Source organism: Giraffa tippelskirchi, chromosome 4 (genome assembly GCF_054371585.1).
Source record: "Giraffa tippelskirchi isolate mGirTip1 chromosome 4, T2T-mGirTip1v1.2.pri, whole genome shotgun sequence".
Classification (NCBI taxonomy): domain Eukaryota; kingdom Metazoa; phylum Chordata; class Mammalia; order Artiodactyla; family Giraffidae; genus Giraffa; species Giraffa tippelskirchi.
The window spans coordinates 113,301,401-113,318,425 of NC_137278.1; the positions used below are offsets into that span (position 1 = coordinate 113,301,401).

Here is a 17,025-nt window from a genome sequence, read left to right on the forward strand (position 1 = left end):
TTTCACAGCATCATCTTTCTGGGTTTGAAATAGCTCAACTGGAATTCCATCACTTCCACTAGCTTTGTTTGTAGTGATGCTTTCTAAGGCCCACTTGACTTCACATTCCAGGATGTCTGGCTCTAGGTGAGTGATCACACCATTGTGATTATCTGGGTCGTGAAGATCTTTTTTGTACAGTTCTTCTGTGTATTCTTGCCACCTCTTCTTAATATCTTCTGCTTCTGTTAGGTCCACACAATTTCTGTCCTTTATTGAGCCCATCTTTGCATGAAATGTTCCCTTGGTTATCTCTAATTTTCTTGAAGAGGTCTCTAGTCTTTCCTATTCTATTGTTTTCCTCTATATTTCTTTGCATTGATCGCTGAGGAAGTCTTCCTTATCTTGTCTTGCTATTCTTTGGAACTCTGCATTCAGATGGGACTATCTTTCCTTTTATCCTTTGCTTTTTGCTTCTCTTTTTTTCATAGCTATTTTAAGGCCTCCTCAGACAGCCATTTTGCTTTTTTGCATTTCCTTTCTATGAGGATGGTCTTGATCCCTGTCTCCTGTACAATGTCACGAACCTCTGTCCATAGTTCATCAGGCACTCTGTCTATCAGATCTAGTCCCTTAAATCTATTTCTCACTTCCACTGTATAATCATAAGGGATTTGATTTAGGTTGTTCCTGAATGGTCTAGTGGTTTTCCCTACTTTCTCCAATTTCAGTCTGAATTTGGCAATAAGGAGTTCATGATCTGAGCCACAGTCTGCTCCCGGTCTTGTTTTTGCTGATGTATAGAGCTTCTCCATCTTTGGCTGTAAAGCATATAATCAATCTGATTTCGGTGTTGACCATCTGATGATGTCCACGTGTAGAGTCTTCTCTTATGTTGTTGGAAGAGGGTGTTTGCTATGACTAGTGCATTCTCTTGGCAACACTCTATTAGCCTTTGCCCTGCTTCATTCTGTACTCCAAGGCCAAATTTGCCTGTTATGCCAGGTGTTTCCTGACTTCCTACTTTTGCATTCCAGTCCCCTATAATGAAAAAGACATCTTTTTTGGGTGTTAGTTCTAAAAGGTCTTGTAGGTCTTCATAGAACCGTTCAACTTCATCTTCTTCAGCATTAATAGTTGGGGCATAGATTGGATTACTGTGATATTGAATGGTTTGCCTTGGAAATGAACAGAGATCATTCTGTCGTTTTTGAGATTGCATCCAAGTGCTGCATTTAGGACTCTTTTGTTGACCATGATGGCTACTCCATTTCTTCTAAGGGATTCCTGCCCACAGTAGTAGATATAATGGTCATCTGAGTTAAATTCACCCATTCCGGTCCATCTTAGTTTGCTGATTCCTAGAATGTCGACGTTCACTCTTGCCATCTCCTGTTTGACCACTTCCAGTTTGCCTTGATTCATGGACCTAACATTTCAGGTTCTTATGCAATATTTCTCTTTACAGCATCGGACTTTGCTTCTATCAGCAGTCACATCCACAGCTGAGTATTGTTTTTGCTTTGGCTCCATCCCATCATTCTTTCTGGAGTTATTTCTCCACTGATCTCCAATAGCATATTGGGCACCTACTGACCTGGAGTTCATCTTTCAGTGTCATACCTTTTTGCCTTTTCATATTGTTCATGGGGTTCTCAAGGCAAGAATACTGAAGTGGTTTGCCATGCCCTTCTCCAGTGGACCACATTCTGTCAGACCTCTCCACCATGACCCATCTGTCTTGGGTGGCTCCACATGGCATGGCTTAGTTTCATTGAGATAGACCAGGCTGTGGTCCGTGTGATCAGGTTGGCTAGTTTTCTGTGAATATAGCTATTTCTTGTTTCTGGGCATCAATCACCTTTTCTTTAAAATAGGAATAATAATAATAGTAGAATCTGTCTTATTTACCTTATAAATGTTTGATGATATGTTTTCCTTGTTAATCCATGCTTGTTTCATTCAACAGTTAGCCCAACATGTATCTGTATTTGAGACTGGCTTATTTATCTGTTCACTTGACAGATCACCCTTTAACATACAAGCTCCACAGGGAAGCCTGTGTCTTTGATTTTTGGTGTTGTTTTCCCAACCTTAAAACATATGATAGTTGGCATATGATAGTTGTTCAGTAAAAATATTGTTGAATGAATAATTAAGCAAATTTAAGCCATGAAATTCATGTGGCATAATGATAGTAAATTGGCTTGTAGTCAATTGAAGTGAAGTGAAAGTCACTCAGTCATGTCTGACTCTTTGTGACCTCATGGTCCATGGAATTCTCCAGGTCAGAATAATGGAGTGGGTAGCCTTTCCCTTCTCCAGGGGATCATCCCAACCCAGGGATCAAACCCTGGTCTCCCTCATTGCAGGCAGATTCTTCACCAGCTGAGCCACAAGGGAAGCCCAAGAATACTGGAGTGGATAGCCTCTCCCTTCTCCAGCGAATCTTCCCAACCCGGTAATCAAACCGGGGTCCCCTCCATTGCACACAGATTCTTTACCAGCTGAACTATCAGGGAAGCCTTGTAGTCTATTACGATAGTCCAAATGTCTGTTGTTATTGTCACCATCTAAACTCTTATCATCATCATCAATATGTATTACTCAGGCTTCTATAATCCACTACCAATGGGGTGAGTGTCTTCTAGGGTTACTCCTATAAATCACAAGTTTAGTGAATTAATACAAAGAACACTTTGCTGATCTGGTGATATCGTTACAGGTCTCTAAGCTGGCTGGAGTTTTGGTCAAGCATGGTGTCAAGAAGGGTGACACTGTGGTTATCTACATGCCCATGATCCCACAGGCGATGTATGCCATGCTGGCGTGTGCCAGGATAGGAGCCATCCACAGTCTCATATTTGGGGGATTTGCATCCAAAGAACTAAGCACTCGCATTGATCATGCAAAGGTAAGTGCTTTATTTGGAGAAATCAAGTCATAACCACATATAGTACAGCTATATTTATCTGCAAATGAACCATGCAAAAGTGATTGTATTTACTAGATCCTCTTATCAAATGAGATAAAGTTTACTTTCTATTTGGCATATACTATTAACCAAAATTTTATTTTTGAGTCAGTCCTATGTGAAAGATACCATTCTAAATACTGTGAAGAGTATGACATATAAGATGCAAGTCTTTCAAGTTAACTTACCATTTACATTTGGATGTATAAGACATTTAACAAAAATAATAACTAATATACTCATTCAGCATATATTTATTAAGCTTCCACTCTATGTCTGGTACTCTCCTTGGAACTGGTTAATAAATGATACTTATCACATGGATGGGGCACATGACTAGTTTTATAATCTATATATTTCCACGAATGGTGGTATATAGCATAGTGGTTAAGAGGGAGTGACAGGGACGGGTGAAGTTACACATTTAGATGGTGTACTGACATCACAAACTTGAAAGGCTATTGTGAAATATCATTGAGATATTGAATTTAAAACATTTAACATGGTGTCTGGCATATAGTACCCATTAAAAAAAGGTTAGCTGTTATTATTCTATGAATTTAGAGCAGGGATTGGCAAACTTTTTTCTGTAAGTTACCAGGTAGTAAGTATTTTAGGCATTGTGGGTCACATGTGAGCTTCTGTTGAAACTACGGAGCTGTGTTGGTGTAGCCCTTAAGCACTACAGAAGCGAAGGGCATGCAGTATCCCACCAACACTTTACAGAATGTAATTTGGGCAGGATTGGGCTCTGAATCATAGTTTGCAGACCCCTGATTTAGAGACAGGAATGATATCTTTTAGTTGGGGTGGCTGAAGAAGGCTTCCCGAAAGAGGTGAGATTTGAGTTATATAATATCTTGGTTATGATTCAGCTAGTTGAAAAGAATGATGTAGTCGGATCCAAAGGGTGAGAAAAAGAATAAGAGGCTAGCACTAGAGGCAGGAAAGGGTAAAATCCTTTTGAAGGACAGCAAATAGATCAATGTGATTGAAGAGGAAGAGAAAGTGAGCTTGCAAAGGCAGTTTTTGTCTAAATTGCATCCTGTAGATGCTGACCATTCAAGTTTTTGAGCAGGTGACTGTCATGTTTTGAGCGATGTTTAAGAGGAGGCAAGTCTTGCAATATGGTGTGAGTGAGAGAAAGGCTGGAATGGGAACCTTTGGTCGCTGGTCTCTTTGTGAATCAGTGGCCAGTGAGTGATGTGCAGGAGAGGAATAGCAGTGGGAAAGTTAAAGAAGGACTGTCATTATGGGAGTAGGAGATGATTGACCTTGAGAGTTTTACAAGCCCAGGATGAGACATTCTTAACAAAAAGGAAACTAATATATAGTGAGGGTCCCCTGAGTGCTAGACAGGGAATGAGGTTTTACATATGTGATTTCATCTGGTAATAAATAGATCAGTTATTAGACCTAGGAAGCAGGTTTGCACACAAATTGGCTGGATTCTTTTTTTCCCTCCTTTTTTTTTTTTTTTTTTTTATAAATTTATTTATTTTAGTTGGGGGCTAATTACTTTACAATATTATAATAGTTTTTGCCATACATTGACATGAATCAGCCATGGGTTTACATGTGTTCCCCTTCCTGGACCCCCCACCCACCTCCCTCCCCATCCCATCCCTCTGGGTCATCCCATTGCCCCGGCCCTGAGCCCTTGTCTCATGCATCGAACATGGAATGGTGTTCTGTTTCACATATGATAATATACATGTTTCAATGCTATTGTCCCAGAATGTCCCACCCTCACCTTCTCCCTCAGAGTCCATAAAATTGTTCCATGCATCTGTGTCTCTTATTCTGTCTCGCATATAGGGTTATCGTTACCATCTTTCAAATTCCATATATATGCATTAGTATACTGTATTGTTGTTTTTCTTTCTGGCTTACTTCACTCTGTATAATGGGCTCCAGTTTCATCCATCTCAGTAGAACCGATTCAAATGTATTTTTTTTAATGGCTGAGTAATATTCCATTGTGTATATGTACCACAGCTTCCTTATCCATTCGTCTGCTGATGGACATCTAGGTTGCTTCCATGTCTTGGCTATTGTAAACAGTGCTGCAATGAACATTGGGGTACACGCGTCTCTTTCAATTGGCTGGATTCTTTTTTTCCCTCCTTTTGAAAACATGTTGAGTTAGTCCTTTGAAGGGAAGTCTAGGGGGAAATGTGTCACTGATCTGCAAATCAATGGGCGATTGGAGACTTCTCTAGTTTTTTTAGCTACGTAAATTCTTAAACAGCATTTGGGCAAAGGTTGGAAAGATCTCCTGGAGAAAGGAATGGCTACCCTCTCCAGTATTCTTGCCTGGAGAATTCCATGGACAGAGGAGCCTGGCAGGTTACAGATCATGGGATCAAAAGAGTCAGACACAGCTGAGCAACTAACACATGAGATACATTGTTTTTTATAGAAAGCTTTTATATGACGTGGGGGAAAATATATATACACACACAGACATAATAAGGATTTATAAAACTTATGCTGCATCACTGGCATTTTTCATTCATAACACACATACACACACACACACACACACACACACACACGCACCCTAATTTTGTTAAGGAGTTTAGGCAGTAAGTGTGTATTCTTACGGGCAAGACTTTTGAGCAGGTCAAATTAATGATGAGAAGATGGAGAAAGCAATACATACCAGAGATATTTGAATATAATTAATATTTGAAACCAGGAATGATTTTGATGTCATGATTTTCAACTAAATATCCTGAGAAAAGTTTTAACAGATGAAGATGGGAAGAATGTATTCCGATTGAGATGGAATAAAACCTTCAATAAAAGGCTGTTAATAGAAATGAGAAAAGAATGATTTTCTAGAGGAAGAATCTAATTTTGACTTTATTAACTTATTCAACTTTTGATATATTCTATACATGTTTTTAATTTGATGTGTAACTTTCATTTATTCAGAATTCTAATCATAGGGTGTGTTATCTAGAGTTATTTTTGTACATATTACAGACGTTAATATGTGAATTATATTCAAATGTCTGACCTTTAAAAATATAATAAAAGGATACATGATTTACTTTTTCATTTCTTTCCAATTTTGTTTTTTTTGCTTTTAAAAGGCAGCTTGAAATAGTGGAAAGAGGAACATTTTGAAATCACTCAGAACTGGCCCTTTTTCTGATTCCCAACTTATAAGCTGGGGCTAACTATGCCACTGGCCCTGGGCCTCAGTTCCGTGAATATTAAATGATACTGAAAACTAGAAAGTGCTATATATGCATATACTTGGCACAATATAAACCTTTCCTAGAGGAAACATATTGTAATCAGAAATCAAAATTCAGGAATAGATTCACCTTCTGGGATTGATTTTTCTGTCTCCTGAATAATTTATCTGTCTCCTTTGCTTTGGATTTCTCTGTGAAGAAACAGTGTACTTAAAAGAACAAAGACATGTTTGTTTTGTAAATTACTGAGAATTTTGGTTCCATGCCACAAGTATTTTGTTGAGAGCTTATGTTATGACAAATATTGTACCAGGCATAGGAGACAGGGAGGTATTGGGGCCCAGATTTGTCCATGGAGTTTCCTGTGCAGAGGTGGGGATGAAGGAGCAACTTGACTCTAAATGCATATCTGAGGCCTGCTCAGAATCTACCAAGGAGGGAAGACTGACCTGAGATCTTTCGGCTACACCCTCGCATATCTTGAAGAATGACTAGCCAATTGTCGGTCAAAGAGAGTGCTAAGTGTGTCTTAATGACAAGAGCAGACTCAGACTCTGTGGGACTTGAAACTTAAATCATTTGAAGGCCCTTATAAGAAACATGACAAATTTACAATATAATATTTTGTGAAAGTGAGTATGCATTTGAAATGAGAAAGAATCATAAAATAAGTATTAGAGATTCCAGTCTCTTCCTTCTGAGGTCACTTTAGGTGTTTAAGCAGAGACGCTTACATGAAAAACCTTAGAAACGCTTATTGATAGCAGTCAGGCTGGATCTCTCCCCTCTAAGAAATGCTACAACTTCAGTAACAACCAGGTATTATGTGGGTGTATGCAAGTGAGGGGACTAGAAGCTTCCATTTCACTGGTTCATGGCAAATTTACATCTACCTGGCTTAATGAATTCTTTGGAAAGTATTTTTTTTAACAGCTCCTGTTTGTTAGCCAAAAGCATCATTGAATGTGGAATTCTGAACAGGTAAGTGAGATTTATGTGGAAGTGGTTAGGGCTTTAATGTTTAAAAATAGTTTGTTGGTTTTCAGGCCATTTATTCAAGAGAGAACAGAATCATTCAAACATTTCTTGAGAAATGTTAAATTGCCAGCCTCTACCTGAAATGTTGTGATTACTTTAACTAGGATGGCTCAGCTTTGCCATTTGTTTGTTTGTTTTCATTGTAGCCCAAACTGGTTGTTACAGCATCATTTGGCATTGAACCTGGAAGGAAGGTAGAATACATACCACTTGTAGAAGAAGCGCTGAGAATAGGACAACACAAGCCAGATAAAGTTCTCATCTATTATCGTCCAAATACGGTAATCTGAATATTGAATTTGGTTCTTGCTTATGGTGGTGTGCTAAGGATGATTCTTGTTGACTATTTGACAGGAACACTTGATTTATAAACTCTTAAGTATCCTTTATGAATGTCACTATTTGGGGCAAAAAAGAATGATATTTTCTGTCTTTATAAAAAACTAACTTAAAACAAAAGATTGAAACATAGAAATATCTGTAATATTAATGAACTGGATCCGATGAATAGTCTATTGTGGTGTCCTTTATTAATTTACACTATAACTATAATAATAATACAGTTAATCCAATGCAGGGTTTAAGGACACCAGCCCCCAGACAGTTGAAAATCTGCTTACAACATTTGACTCTCCCATGAATTTAACTAATAGCCTGTTGTTGACTGGAAGCCTTACCGATAATATAACCAATCTATTAGCACATTTTGTACATTATATGTGTTATATACTGTATTCTTACAATAAAGTAGACTAGAAAAAAGAACTGTATTTATCTGAATTATATTTATCCATATTGTAAGTTTATGTCTGTTTATAAGAAGAATTGTCTATCAGTACCTGCATCAATATTGTCTTATATGCTATAAAACACCACAGATGTACTATATATTACAACACTAGACATCAAAAATGAAAAGATAATGTGAAAAAGAAATTCATATTTAGTTACAGATGTAATGATTCATGCATTCATAGCAAAGAAGCAACAATACAATTGCTTCATGATAGCCCAGCCTATACACGAATGAATGAATAATTATACAGTTTTTATGGCATATGGCATGGCCTTATAGTCATATTCATACTACAGTATTGGAAACATTGTTAAATTAAAAAAAAAATCACTTCCCTGTGATGATAGGCTGATACCCAGTTTCTCTAAGTACCAGAGAAAGAGGTATACTTTACAGTAATGTAATTCTAAGTTATGACACAGTAGGAAAACTACCACGTTATTAATTTTATATTAAATGTCACTTACTTTATGCCTATATAAAGACAAACTAGTATCACCATATATACATTCATGACATAACTTTTTCTTAATTTTTTCGATATTTCTAAGTAGTATGGTTCATTTGAGAGTTTTCCAAATTGCTATAAATCTTCAAAATTTTTTCCAGTATATTTACTGAAAAAAATCTACATGTAAGTGGACGCTTGCTGTTCAAACCTGTATTGTTCAAGGCTCAACTGTACTAGAAACGTTTACTGACAGCTTACTGTATAATTTTTAAGACACTCCATTCATGGATAATTTTTTAAAAACTTCCTGATAATTTTATGCGCTTGGCATTATTCCTGTTTTAAAGAAGAGGAATCCAAGAAAAAGAGCGATAAAGTAACTTGTCCAGCTAGCATCAGGGTCATGATCTGAATGCATGCATTCTGACAGTATGCTTAATCTCTCAGCTACCTAGTCCTGTGGTAAGGTGTGATTAATTTCTTTTTAAAATGTCTTTTAAAAACTTTAGAAACATAAAGACTATGTTCAGGAAAACAAAATATGAATATTCTAAACAGATAAATTATCTGTGATTAATGAAGGAAGAAAAAGCAGTATAATATATAAATGACTGTATTTTACAATGCTTTTCCTAGTAAATTTGCCCAAATAATCAGCTTATGTCTATATCCCAAACTAGGTCTCCAGCTATTTATGGTGAGACAGACTTGGGTTTCTAGCAGGTTAAAATTTTTTACAGAAGGAAAATTGCAAGTGTGCAAAGAATCATGTATAATTTGTAGAACTCTTGAGAGGTTATCTGTGGAAAATGCTTAAATGACAAGATATAAGAACAGAGAGCATTAGAGCTCTCGCACTTTGATTACCACCTGGGAAGTCCCACTACCGCATTACATTCCAGTGTAGTTTGAGTAGTCTGTGGTTCTTCATGAAAGGCTGCACTCAGTGATTTTAATATTTTCAGGGTCTTGAAGAAGAATTTTAAATTTCTTTCAGATGACCTCCAGCATGTTTTTAGAAAAGGCTTGTTGCTGTTGAGTCAGGGAATGTAAAGTCAGTAATACAGAAGGCTTTGAGTAAGAAAAGGATAGGGGAAGGGTAGGAACACAATAACACAAGTGTTCAATGTGTGTATATGCTATTCACACAGGTATGAATTCATATAGAATTTACAAAGAACTTAAGGCTAGGCCCAAAGTACTTTCAGATATTCTTTATTCAATTCTTACATTCTTATAAACCAGTAAAGTAGATGTTATTACTGGCCCAATTTTACAGATGAAAAAACTGAGTCATGGGCAGGTCACACCACAAAGTCACAGCCAATAAGTGCTAGAGCCAAGATTTAAACTCAGTTTAATGACTTTTAACCAATGAGATATATGCTGTTTTCTTTTGTTTTATAAATGCTGTGGATATGGATATGTTTCCAATCAGATTTTTCTCAAGCAAATATCATCTTTTACCTTTTTTATTATTAATATTTGTATATATCTCTATTTAACATTCACATCTTAATACAATATTATGCATATTGTAGGCACTCAGATTATTATTATTATTTTAATTTTTGAGATATAATTTAATACATTAAGATGGACAGATCATAACAGTACATTTTGATGCATTTTCAAAATTGCATGCATCTGTATAACTACCATCCAAATCAAGATAGAGAATTTTTCCATATTTTTTCCTTTTTCCAGTCAACAATTCCCTATTCCTAGAGGCACATGCCAGAGAAGGCAATGGCACCCCACTCCAGTACTCTTGCCTGGAAAATCCCTGGACAGAGGAGCCTGGTAGGCTACACAGTCCATGGGGTCGCGCAGAGTCGGACACAACTGAACGACTTCACTTTCACTTTTCCCTTTCATGCATTGCAGAAGGAAATGGCAACCCACTGCAGTGCTCTTGCCTGGAGAATCCCAGGGACAGGGGAGCCTGTGGGCTGCCATCTATGGGGTCGCACAGAGTCGGACACGACTGAAGTGACTCAGCAGCAGCAGCAGCAGAGGCACATGCTTTCTGATTTGTACTTTTATAGACTTTTTGTTGTTGTTGTTCATTTCCAAGCTTCAAATAGATGGAATCATATCATGCATACACTTTTATGTCTCCCTTCTTTTGTTCAATATAATGTTCTTAAGATACACTTCTTGTGGGTCATGTATCAATAGTTCATTGTTTTTTTACTGTTGAGTAGTATTTCATAGCATGAATATATAAAAAATTGTTTTTCTATCCTTCTATTTGTGGGAATTTGGGTGATTTCCACTTTGGAGCTATTATGACTATTCTTAATCAGGTCAGTGTGTGGATCATGTGTTTCCATTTCTCTTATGTAAATATCTAGAAGTAGTATTGCTGATTCATATAGTAGATGTTTATTTGACTTTACTAAGAACTTTGACACAATTTTACATAATGGACATAATCATTTTACTATTCCAGCAGAAAATTATGAGTTCTCGTTGTTCATTTTCTTTATCATTTGGTATTTTATCAAAATCTACTTTGATATATAACTATTTAATCTTGTACTTTCTGTTGCATGATGTAACTTTTTCCCATGTCTTTCTTTTTTACAGTAATGTGTTTGTATTTTTTAAAAAAACTCACACAGATAACATTTTGGGATCTTTTTTTTTTCATCCAGTCTGACCGTCTCTGCCTTTTAAATAAAGTATTAATATTAAATCCGCTTACATTTGATTAAAAAAGATGATAGTCTTCTCTTTCCTCTTAATAGGTAGAGATCCACTGTCACTTCCCCCCTCCCATAACTAGCACCCTTTCTCCCTCTCCTTATTTTTCCTGAGACCTTTTCTCTGTTTTGACTTTCCTTTATTTTAGTTGGATGTCTCTTGTCCTTCATATCTGATCTTCTATTGAGGCAGTAATTAAGACCAGTGGATTGGCTTTGCTTTGAGTTTAGAAAAGATACAAATTATGAGGCTCAGTGATGCATCTCATAACTAGGATTGCTTTTTTGCCAGAGGAGATAAAAACCTGGCTGCCACTCCTAAGCCTCAGGGAGGCTGTGATGGCTCAGTTGGCATCAGTCACCTGTTGCGCTCCCCCAGGACTGCCTTTTAAGAGTGATAACAACTAGGAGGGATATGTCTCTAGAAGTAAATGCATGTATGAAAAGGCTAATGTTGATTTTTTCCTGTCTTCCTCTCATTAGATCTTCTTTAAACATGCCTGTATTTCTTAGCCTGAAGAATAACCCTTCATTCAAATCCTCATTTCATTTGAACTGCAGTTATTTTTGTGATTACTCAGTTGACATTTTTTATTATGCAGTGTGACAATTTTTTTTATAGGTCTGTAACTGTGATGCCCTAGGCTTGATAATTTGAAATGGGTTGTATTTATCTGATGCATAAAAGCAAATGGAAATGGAAATATACAGTTTGATCACAGTTAATTATATTTATTTATCTAAATGGTGCCTCCAGGACACATCCATGGTGAGGCTGAAAAAATCAGTTGAGCCCAAAACTTCCTCTTCTTGAAGGTCAATTCAAATTATTGTCTATCAATGTGCTTATTCATATAGGCATTATATTTGTCATACTATTCATATAGTGAAGTATCAGTTTGTAATTGTATCCATTTAAATATATGACCATTTTTTTTTTACAACTCCAATCAATAAATTAAGGAATCAAAGAAGCGGAAATGACCTGGCTTTTAAAAATCTGTCAGTGTCTCTGAATTTAGCTGAGGGATTACCTGGGTGAAGTGTAATGGTTACATATGCTCTCTAGGTGGTGAACTTATTTTCAGTGAGGAGGATGTAGTCTTGCCTTGTGCCTTTACTAACAGGTTCACCAACTGTAAATTTCCTGTTTTGTCATCTTGAGATTAGTCAACATTTCAGAAAATAACTAGACATGTACTGCATCATAACTCTAATTAAATAACTATAACTCTCCACTACAGTAATTTTCCCGTAAGCCACTTTCTTCTTCTTCACTGGCTTGTTTCATTGGCACCTTTTAAAGAAACCTAACTTAAGATGTGTCTGTTCAATTCATGGCTCTATTATCGTAAAGTTTATAACACAGATCATGGTTCTAGGAACAAAAGAGAAAACAAGCATTTCTACCGTATTAGTCAGTATCGCTGATGGAGAGAAACTTGGGTAGCTTTTTATACATGTCTCATACTCTCATTAATTTCAGAACTGATTTTTGTCCTTAAAAAGTGAAAGTAGATTACCCCTCCCCCCTCGAAAGTGATTTAATATTCTCCCGTTCAGAAAAATGGCCACAGTATTACCCTTAAATGGCCCTTGTGTAAAGAGAAATTTTAGTAGGTTAGTTGAGATTTCATTGTGAATACAGTAGTTCCAAAGTAAAAAGAAATAGATTATGATAAATAGAAATTAGTTTTTAAAGTTGTTAGTGTACATACAGCTGTAGAAATACGAACCTCTGTTAGTTAAGCTCTTACTGTTGACGAAATCATGCCTGCATCACATTTAATTTCTTAACTATATCTCTAGGTTTAAATGAAACATTTTCTGCGATAAGTTCAGTTGAAGCCAACATCAAACTGTTGCATTTCTTATGAACATTCATCTTAACTCATGACCCTGAAATATTGAGTCATAGGTCTCATATTTAGCTGTGTAGGCCTAGATTTCAGTCAGACACTCAGACTAATATAGATTTAGTTACTCTCCCAGCGTTTTCCTGATGTAATCTCCTTTGTTCAGTGCATATTCCTGTGGTTTTGTTTTGTAGGATATGGTTCCTTTGGCTCCAGGTTGTTACCTTGATTGGGATGAAGAGATCGCAAAAGCACAGTCCCATGATTGTGTTCCTGTTCTTTCTGAACATCCACTGTATATCCTTTACACATCGGGCACGACGGGGTTGCCAAAGGTATGCTCTCTCTCATTGCGTTCTTCGGTCCCTCAGTCGTGTCTGACCCTTTGTGACCCCATGGACTGCAGCACACCAGGTTTCGCTGTCCTTCACCATCTCCCGGACCTTGCTCAAACTCATGTCCATTGAGTTGATGATGCCATCCAGCCATCTCATCCTCTTGTCACCCCCTCCTCATCCTGCCCTCAGTCTTTCCCAGCATCAAGGTCTTTTCCAATGAGTCAGCTCTTCCCATCAGGTGGCCAAAGTAGGCACTCTCTTAGGGATAATTTTAGTGACAGATTTATTTGCACCAAGAATATTTGATTACTGATTGAAAATGTTTGCAGACTCTATCTTGAGGTTTAGGCTTAAGTAGTTTATATCTTAAATACTGTGTCTAAATATATAGAAATATTCATTATATTTAATGCCAAATGCTTTGTCCTTATAAAGCATTAAAAATCTTCACAAATATCAGCAATATTAAGCTGCTTTAGTAAGCTATTAAAATTAATATATACTTGATTGAATATCAGTTGGCTTAATAAAATTTTATAAAATATATTTTAAGTGAAATATTTTTATTTTTTAAACTGAGGTATAACTTTCATACAGTATGAAATTGATTTTTGATTTAGAGGAATTCAATTTATCATTATAAATGCAACTTGGAGAACTGGCCTAGACAGTTTGAACAACAGGTAATTTATCCAGAGTGTTGAGCTATTTGATTTGCAGCACTGAAGACACTCAAGGATTTTTAAGTCTTTTTACCCTGAAAGGTGTTTTCACAAAGCAAAGTTAAAAATGTCAATATTCTTGAACATGTCAGATACCAAACCATTACCCCTTTTGCCTGGTATCTCCAAATAATACTGTTTCTTTATATAACTTCATAAAGATTTGTACAATCATCTTTAATCTTTGTTAGGGAGTTCAATATTCATTGAATCACAGAATGTTACTGGGCAAAGGCACTTTTCACAATCACTCAAATCCTATATGACGTTGGCCTCTATTAATATTGGAACTCTATAGCATCAGAATTCTGAACCATAACCTGTTAATATTCTCAAAATCGTGATTCTATTATTTTAGATTTAAATAAAGGAAGATCAAGACTTAAAACATTTTATATGAAACTCACTTGCTTGTGAAAAAGAAAACGTTTGATAGAAGGATATATTCTCTTGGACTACAGACACAATGTTTTGTTACATTTTGGTCTACCATTGTGTTCTGTATGTAGTTGGTACTCACACTTTTGTTGTGTGAATAAATAAATTAATGCATATACATAAAAATATTTGTGTCGTTGTAGAATCAAAGCCCTGTGCTTTTTTAAGAACTCTGGTCATCTGAAAAATAAATTTTTCTTATGTTGCAGATTTGTCTGTTTAAGTAGTCCAAATGATTACTGGATGCAGTCTGTACCTTCCACTTTTTGCAGTTAAGCATTATGTACCAGCCACAAAGAATCCAAATGAACATTTGGCTATGAAATAAAAGGGACTCAGCAAGTTATAATCTCATATAAAAGTATCAACATGAGAGGAAACCACTGACCCTGAAAACATAGTATAGCCTAACCAAAAAAAAAAAAAAAATTACTTTAGTTCCTTAAAAGCCTGAAGGAATCTTATAAAAACTTTTGGTGCTACTTTGAGACTTTTAATCACTGAAATTCACTGTTGCCTGGACGAGGATCTGTATGAGAGGGCAGAAGTGTTTGCCATCAGTTTAAAACGGACTCAGCTAGTGTAGTGGAAATAAAATAAAAGTAATATATAGGGCATTAAATCTGAAAAGTGATAATTCCAAATAAGGAAGAAACCTAGATATCCCATGTTTTCTCTGGGTCAAGAAGTACTTTGTGGAATTCTTAGATGCCCAAACTGAGGATTGCTTGATGTTTTAATCATCCTCATTTTTTGATTACGTTAGTAGTACCATCCTGAAGATAAATCTATTTCTATAGATTGGAGAAAGGTTAAATTGTTTGAAGATTTCTATTCACATTGAATTTAGTTCATGGATATTCAGGTGCTAAAAGAGATAAAAAATTAGTAAACCACAGTGCCTTCAGCATGTTGCTGCTAAGTCGCTTCAGTCGTGTCTGACTCTGTGCGACCCCACAGACGGCAGCCCATCAGGCTCCGCCGTCCCTGGGATTCTCCAGGCAAGAACACTGGAGTGGGTTGCCATTTCCTTCTCCAATGCATGAAAGTGAAAAGTGAAAGTGAAGTCACTCAGTTGTGTCCAACTCTTAGCGACCCTATGGACTGCAGCCTACCAGGCTCCTCCGTCCATGGGATTTTCCAGGCAAGAGTACTGGAGTGGGGTGCCATTGACTTCTCTGGCCTTCAACATAGTGGAGTTTCAATATGTATCAACACAGATAATGTAAGATAGACTGTGATCTTTCCCTAAGAGGGAAAAAACCCTACTTTTGTCTCTTGAAGAAAAGATGAGTTTGAATGGCATCTGAAGGATTAAATTCCATTAGTTCAACAAATATTACTGAGCACCCAAATACATATCTGACCATCTTTTTAGAGTTCTCTGGCTGGGTACAGGCACTGAACAAAGAGCTATGTAATAGGTGATGTGTTATGAGGGAAAATAAAACATAGTAAGGGTGATGGGAGAGTGAGAGTGCTGTTTTACCAGGGAGATGGCAGGGAAAGCACTCGATGGTATGACATTTGAAGCATGAGTAGAAATTTCTCATCAGGTGACCTCATGGGGAGGAGGGCATTCCAGGTTGATTGGGTCAATATAAGTAAAGACATGAGCGTGTAAGTTTCCGGAATGGCTACTGCAGTTGGTGCAAAAACAAGTAGAGAAATGGCCAGATTTATAGGCAGGGTCCAATTGTTTAAAATTTAGCCAAGAAGTTTAGGTTATATACTGCCTATAAGGAATGGAGAGCATTAGTGTTTCTTAAGAAAGAGACAAAAATATGAAGGAAGGTAATCCTTGCACCATTACACAATGGAAGCAAGGAGATTGGTTTTCAAGGTGTGCTTAGTTTTGGAGTATTTATTAGGGAGCAATCAGACTTGGTTCAAGGATAAGAGTAAGACAGAGGAAGATACAAGACTTTGAACCTGAGAACATAGGAAAGTAGTTTTGTTTATTTACTAAACTAGAAACAAAGGAGAATGGTTTGGGGCTGGGAAAACTGGGAGGTTTTGTGTATACTGAGTATGATATCTCTTTGGGACATTAACATGGAAATGCCCAGCCAGTAGTTGGAAATGAAGGTCTGGGTCCAAGAGTACATCTGGGTTTGGAGATAGACCCTTGGAGTATCATCAGCTGTAGAGGACTAGTGTTTAATTCATGTAATCGAGTAGGTTTTACAGAGCAGGACATGCAGAATGGCAAGACAAAGTAGTCAATTTTCAAGGTCTTTCAGAAATATTTCTCTTATCCCTTCAGTGGATTTTAGAATTGCAATTGCATTGAAAGTCTATGTTGCCAACAAATACTTTTGCCACTTATTTTATTCTACTTTTGAAATATATTACTTTTCATTTACTTATCTTCATTACATTGCATGTTCTCTAACATTGTAGAATATATTTCATACACCTTTGAATCTACTATGGCACTAACCTTAGAACTGGGCCATAGCAGATCCAAAATATTTAATAATCTACTTTTCTAGTTAACTCCAGATGCCTCTTAT

General features: G+C 36.7%; 1 protein-coding gene across 9 annotated transcripts in view; it reads left to right on the forward strand.

Moving 5' to 3' along the window:
* The window catches only part of ACSS3 (acyl-CoA synthetase short chain family member 3), a 249,175-nt gene that overhangs the window by 52,078 nt on the left and 180,072 nt on the right, over positions 1–17,025 (forward strand). For 4 of the 9 annotated variants that reach the window (XR_014083316.1, XR_014083315.1, XM_081594861.1 and 1 more), the window contains exons 1-4: positions 2,265–2,615; positions 2,705–2,893; positions 7,347–7,481; positions 13,206–13,346. Coding sequence is in view for 6 of the 9 variants with exons in the window: in XM_081594861.1 (XP_081450987.1) it covers positions 2,771–2,893; positions 7,347–7,481; positions 13,206–13,346 (399 nt within the window). In the remaining 3 variants the exon portion in view is untranslated. Of the gene's footprint in view, positions 1–2,264; positions 2,616–2,704; positions 2,894–7,346; positions 7,482–13,205; positions 13,347–17,025 lie in introns of those variants that run through there. The other 5 variants (XR_014083314.1, XM_081594857.1, XM_081594856.1 and 2 more) reach the window with 2 other exon arrangements.